General features: G+C 29.2%; 1 protein-coding gene across 1 annotated transcript; it reads right to left on the bottom strand.

Moving 5' to 3' along the window:
* Positions 1-1,984: 1,984 nt before the first annotated feature.
* On the bottom strand, positions 1,985-6,596 carry LOC101498314 (BEL1-like homeodomain protein 9). The gene is made up of 4 exons (XM_004507140.4): positions 5,228-6,596; positions 3,257-3,621; positions 2,742-2,802; positions 1,985-2,625 (listed from the first exon to the last, which is right to left on the bottom strand). The coding sequence occupies exons 1-4, from the start codon at positions 6,128-6,130 to the stop codon at positions 2,029-2,031; spliced, it is 1,926 nt and encodes a 641-aa protein (XP_004507197.1). The 5' UTR covers positions 6,131-6,596; the 3' UTR covers positions 1,985-2,028.
* Positions 6,597-7,343: the final 747 nt, after the last annotated feature.

A 7,343-nucleotide genomic window follows, 5' to 3' on the forward strand; every position in this document is an offset into this window, starting at 1 on the left:
TAATTAATAATTACCTATTAGATATGTTCACATATTTTTAAGAGTTAAACACATATTGATGTTTGTTTTTCGGTTAAAGACAAAAATTTAATGTAGAAATTTAAATAAACAATAAATAAATTAAAGCATAACTAAAAAGAAGCCTAAATTAGAATATGACATAGTCAAACTGGATTGACTTGAGGAAGAATAGAGATGAGAAAATTAAATTAAAACAAATAAATTAAAGCATGAATAAGTTGAAGCATAAATAAAAGAACTCTAAATGAAAACATGACAGAGCCAAACTGGGCTGATTAGAGGAAGAAGAGAGATAAAAAAAGATGAGATTTTATCAAAGATCGAAGACATATTACAAAAACTTTAGTATGTTATGGTTATCAATATACCAAACATAATACTATTGTTTCTTTTGAGAGATTACTCTCTCTCACGGATATTGTCAATTTATCAAAGATATTATATATTTGAATCACCAATAATCTTTCAACACCATATCTCTATCAAAACCTTAACATATTAAATATATAGATCACAACTTTTATATATTTAATATTTAGCTCATTCTTAGTCAAAGTGAAATTTAACCACTCATACTTAAACTCAACAATCTTTCCTTCAAGTGTGAATCTTATACATCCTATATAGTTGTATTGTCGTTGTTACCAAAGGGATATATCTCTTAACTACACCACCAGAAAAAATTTCGATACAATGATCCAACATCATGATCATAGTTTACTCTCCACCAAGACGAATCAAGGCTATGATACCACTTGTTGAGGAATCTAGAGGCGCAAGAGTAACAATGGGTCATACTTCATGACCAAAAGGGATTTCAACATCATATCTTCACTCTAAACCTTAAGACAATTGATATATAGATCTCCAATGTTGTATATCCAACATATAACCCATTCATAATTAATGTAAAACTAATGGTTTATTAGCATATATTTTTTGTAGTGTTTTCCCTAGAGATTTCGGACTTAGATTCTCTACCTTTGAGTTGTTAAAGATAGAGTAACTTTAGACAAATTTTGTGATAAACTAGGAGAGTATGATATTTAGGATGAACAGAGTCATGAGATTTTTAGTTTCTTTTTTCGGGTTTAGCCCTTTTTGTTCAAAAAATAAACAAAATATTAGTCAATAACGTTATATAAGTTATAACGTTGAAAAATGAATTCTTGTCAATTAATTTAAATAGTAAATAAAGTAATTATATTATTTTTAGGCATAAAACAATTATCTTAAATCATTTAAATTAATTAATGATTCATAAAAATTAAATTAAGTAATTAAATAATTAATTGAAATTCAATAAAAAAATATACATAATTTTGTTTGGTGGTTTTTTTTGCAATTTATTTTTATTCATATATAATAAAAAAAAATCATAATCAACCCTTATTTTCTTTTTCTCTTTTACTAAATAATACATTAAATTTACTCTAATTATTATTATTTTCTCATTTTCCATTTTTTAACATTATTAAACTTTTCTATATTTTTTTCTCGCAACCAAACACACTGTTACTTTTATGGTAAATTTACCTACAGAACCGCAGTGACTAATGAAATTCAATTGTTTATCATTTCGAACTTTGAAAAAAAAAGTAATTCTTATTATTTTATTATTTGTTGAAAGAAATTCCAATAAGAACAAGACCAGATGTAACACACTGACCCAAAGCCACAATACAAAATTTTACTTTTAGATAACAAATCAACAAGTCTTAGCAACAAACTTTAATTGGATCAGCCCACACATAGCATACCAACCCAAAAAACAAATTTTAAAAATACTTTACATCCTTCATACATGTATGTAAGCTCAAATATAAACATTTCATCCACAAACTTGAAACTACCATAATGGGCAATATTTCAATAGCTCTTTTTTCTTCATAATTTCTAATGGTTTGTAAAAGCACAAAAGAAACTTGGTTAGTAATAGTATATATTTATCAACCAATCAAAATAAAAGTACATGCAAATTATTATATTGAAAAAAAAACAACATTTTCATCCTACAAAGTCATGGAACATTTGGCCTCCAATAACATCTCTTCCAAAATGCCTATTTTGTGTTTCAAACCCACTCATAACATTATAACCTTCATTATTGGTTTCAAGACCAATACCAAAACGTTGAGCTGCACTTAATGGAAATGGTTCAGCTAAACCAATGCCATGATTTTGATAAAGTCCTAGTGTCAATGACACATTACTATTATTATTAATATTATTACTATTATTATTATTATTATTATTATTATTATTATTATTGCTGCTCCCACTTCCCATGCTCATTCCAACACCTACTTGTTGAAGAGGTAAATTCATTTGTTGTTGTTGTTGTTGTCCTTGACGCCGAATTGATATGTTAGGAATTTCATTTACGACACGCTTGTAAGTTCCATCGTGAAACTTATCGGTCGAGGGAGACGGATTCTCCGAAACTAGAGAAGTATTTGAAGATAAATGATGATCATTAGATTTGTTTCGAAAATGTTCTTCCTTTTGTGAATCTTTTGGAGCTTGCCTTGTTTCTAGCATGTGTATTTCTTCAACCATTGGTTTCCAAAGCCTTACTCTTGCATTAATGAACCAATTAGACACCTTGTATAGAGATAGACATTGTAATATATTAGTATAATTAACTAACGATCGCATTAGCGAATAATCACGAGATTAAATGATTTAGAGGATGAATTATTTATCGCGATAATGCGTACCTGGCTGCGCGATAGACCAGTTTGTTTCGCCAACATTATCTTGTCGGTATCTGTAGGATAGCTGCACAAAGACAAAAACAGCACAATCAAAATGCGACAAACATAAAACACAATAAAAGAGGCTTAAATGATCATAGTCACAAGATTTAAATTGAATTGCAACCATAAGTCAACACTTTCGCATTGCATCATTTGCATTTGTGTGCAATATCGAAGAACCTGATTAAACAGAACCGAGATTAACTGCAATTTAAAACCTCGCACGAATATCTCAAGTTTTGTCTGCAATGTTAAAAGCCTTGACATTGTGGCTGCAATTTCTCTTGCAAACAACAATTCTAATTGAATTGCATCAACGACATTTGTGTGCAATTTTCTACATATCAAGGATCTTGACACAACACAACCAAAATCACAATGAAAATTTAAAACAAACAGCATCGTGTCGTTCAAGTTATATATCAAATTCAAGGCATTACATGATCGACATGAATGAAACATAAAACGAAACTTACGGATGCAGAAAGTGCTCAAACAGCCATGCTCTAAGAACAGTGACAGCACGCTCGGGGAGTCCTCTTTGAGGCCGCCAAACAGGTTGTTGCTGATCAAGAAAACCTGACCTATGGCTATAAGGCCCTCCTCTTTCACTACTGCCAAATCTCGGAGATTCGTCTTTCCTAATGCTTGTGTGAAAATGAGCCTTATTGTTGAACTGAAGTTGGTCAGTAATTGCCTTCTTCAAACATCTAAAATGCTTTGACATGGATTTTATCGCCAAACTTGCATAAGGAGCTGCGTTGTTTAGTCCCGAAACATACTCGAACGATGTTACTACCGATTGCATCTGTTGGTAGTATTGTCTATACCTCTTGTAAACCTGTTCAGTAAAAATTTACAACAATTAACTTCTTTTAAACTCACAATTGAAGCTTAATTCAATGTTACTTTCTTATATTTAATTTCTTTTATTCACATGAGGCTTCTATGATAAAATGGAATCTCTGCTTTTGATTTTTAGTGTGAGATTCACTGAATAAGGTATTGATGTCATGTAATAAGTGCTTAGAAGACAAGCTTCTATAGTACATTTCTACAAAAACAATTAGATTCTGAAAAATGGCTTTCAAAGATAGGTTCCAACCAAACAAAGAAAAAACACATGTAGTATAATATGGCTGATAATCAATGTTCTCACTTTTTATTCCAACTTATATTTACACACAAGAACAAACTGAAAAATAATATACACATTTCACATTAGTGATTAAAATATACTTTTCCTTTTGTATCTTCATCCACCTAAGGAACAAATTATAATGAAATATAATTTAATAAAATGATACAATCAATCTATTTTTCAAGATAAACACCACAATGTTCCATGCTACATTTTATCATCAATACTTATATAAAAAATAGTAACATATAAGTATCTAATATTCCAATAGAGAAGAAAATATATGGCAATTAAATATGCACCATAAGATGATATATGATTCTACCTTGTTTTTTTATGAACATTCAACCTACTTTTCTTACACACATCTTATATTATTTAATATTTAAAGGAATAGATAGTTTGAAATATTCAATCATATCATATGACAAGCTCAACTAGACTAGCATCCATATGTCAAAATAATACCCAAAAAAAGCCAATCTTACATAAAGCCAAAACACCTTATATCATCTAAAAATACAAGTTTCTTAAACTATGTATCACCATGATCAAATAACTCCAAGCTTATTTGGAGTATAAATCTTTTCCAGTGGATTCCTTCAATATAAATAAATTATCCCTCCAAATTAGGTGACATAGTCACTTAAAAGAAATCTATGGTTGGCATGCACTTTAAAATACCAATCTCCATGCATATATTCCCCCCCATTAACTTTTCCAAAAAAGCCAATTGAGCTAACCGAGGCCATCCATCACAAGAAAGTTGCAAGAATAATAATGTTCATAGAATAAAAAATATCCAGAAAATTAAGCTATAAATTAACTACAAATTAAGACATAATCTTAAATGTATGTAAAGAGAATCAAGATCTTCCATGAAACTAAGCTACACTTGCTTCTTGCAATCAATCAAATCCTTATGTTAGGCTACCACTGCCAACACCAACCTTCTACTTTTTGAAAGAATCATTAATCATTAACTATACATTAATTAATAATAATATATGAGCAACTAAATCTAAAAAATAAAACCAAACCTTATCCTACTAGATGAAGTTGGCTTTGGATGAATCACTAAAATTAAAATCCCCAAAAAAAAACATTAAAAAAAGAAACAAAATCTAGATAAATTATTAATCTAAAAAAGACATATACATTAATTCCAATTGACAAAATGACAAAATATCAAATAATTAGCAACATCAAACAAGAAAAACTAAAAAAAAACCATTTCACCAATATGAAAATTTTCACAAAACAATAATAAAAATCAAAGAGAAAATATAAAAAACAAAAAACAAACCTCATCAAGCATAGTCAACAATCTTGACTTATTGCGACCTTCACCACCACTATGATCTCCAAATGAATCTTCTTCACACAATCTCTCTAAAGGAGATTCCATCATCAAAGATGAATCACCAACAACCACAACTTTCTCAACACAAACACCACGACCTCCAAGATCACACATCTCTTCCAACAATTGTTGTGCTGGTTTCAAAAACCTAGAATCCTTCAACACCGATGCATATCCAGTAAATGGAACTGATCCACCACTTCCTCCTCCTTCAACCAACCCTTGAATCACACCACCACTACCATAAATCATAGAACCATATCTTTGATCAAGATTTAACTCCAAAGGTAAATTACTTCCACTTTTGTGTGATGAAAGTGACAAAGACAAAGGTTCATGATTTAACATCATAGTAGTACTATTTTGTTCTTCAAAATTTCTAAGATTTTGAAGGTTTTGTGCTTGATAGAAAAAAGGGTTATTATTATTATTATTATTAACATTATTATTATTACTACTACTACTATTACTATTAATAACTTGAATATTACCTTGATTATTATTCAAATGTTCCAAATAAGGATGATGAGAAATTGTAGAAGAGTTAGAAGAAGAAATATTCATAACCCTTTTTCCTTCTCCACGCATCATAAAATTAGAACATTCTAAATCCTTAATAGAAGAAGAGAACAAGTTTTGTTTCAAACTTTGATTATTGTTGTTGTGTTGATTTGAAGTGAAATTTGTGGTAGTAATAAAAGAAGAAGAGTCATAAAAAGGAAGTAAAGGTTCAACAACAAGAGAAGAAGAACAAGAAGAAGAATTGTTTTGAGCCACAACAACTCTAAGCTTATCTCTTCTACTTTGTTGTGGGACATGGTAACCTTCAAAACCCTCATCAGCCATAGAAAAAAATTTAACATTCACCGAAAAAATAAAAAATACCCAACAATTTTTTTTATAACCCAATTAAAAAAGGATACTAAAATATGAAACTTTTTAATAGATGAAGGAGAAGTGAAGTGATGGAAGTGACAAAAAAAGGAAAAAAGAAAGAAGGTATAATAATTAATGTTGATGTTATGTTTTTATTTAATTATGGATACGTCAAAGTGATTGAAAATTTTGATGCAAAAACACACACACGAGTTTGAGAGAGAGAGAGAGAGAGTTCAGATTGTTGTTTCTTTGGAACATGAAACAAAGTGAAAACTACGAAAGGGAGAAGGTGAAGTTGCTATTGTTGGTGGTGAGAGAAAGCATAGGCATAGGGTTTGTTTGAGTGACTTGATGGTGACCGGTTATAGCCGGTGATTATTGAATACTGTGTGTTTGTGGTTTCTTTCTTTCTGTGTGTGTTGCAGATATTTTTGGAATGGGGTATGTATTCCCATCATGCTCAGCTTTTATACAGTCACATTTTTATTTTATTTTATTTTATTTTTTCTTTTGGGGTTTTGCCCCCTTAATTCACTCAAATACATACATAGATAGTTATTTTTTTATATTTAATTTTGGATATAATTTTGATATATTCTCATGATCATTAAATCTAGTAAAAAACAAATTACAAATAGATATTTTCATACATTTTAAAAACAATAGATTGAGTTATTTTATTAATTCGCAAAAAACAGATTTATTTCTGTCCTCCCAATTAATGAACTAAGATCATGCCAAACTGCTTAACATTAATTCTCTACTATCTCTGGAGAATTGAACACTTCTCATGATATAGGTGATTTAATCAAGTTATTGCGATCAAAATAATTAATTAATTAATTTTACTTACAATCAAATTGTTTTAGAAAACTTGAATTTAAATATTAAAAAAATTAATTTTTATTAACTTTTATATACCTTTTAATTAAACTTTTGAAAGATATTAAAATTATCTTTCTTGGACCCTTAATAATCCACATAACCAAAGGGTTAACAGAAGTAAAGTATTATAGGTGATTTTCACAAAGATTAGTTTATGAAAAAAGTAATTAAAAATTGAAATTCTTTGAAGAATATTTTTTAGGTTTGTAAGTATATGAAAAAATGTAAAAGAAAAGCGAGAATATAATTTCTTATCATGCAAAGCTGGCTTTCTAGGTTTTTTGTCGTTTTCGGA

The sequence above is a fragment of the Cicer arietinum genome, chromosome 6 (assembly GCF_000331145.2).
Source record: "Cicer arietinum cultivar CDC Frontier isolate Library 1 chromosome 6, Cicar.CDCFrontier_v2.0, whole genome shotgun sequence".
Taxonomy (NCBI): domain Eukaryota; kingdom Viridiplantae; phylum Streptophyta; class Magnoliopsida; order Fabales; family Fabaceae; genus Cicer; species Cicer arietinum.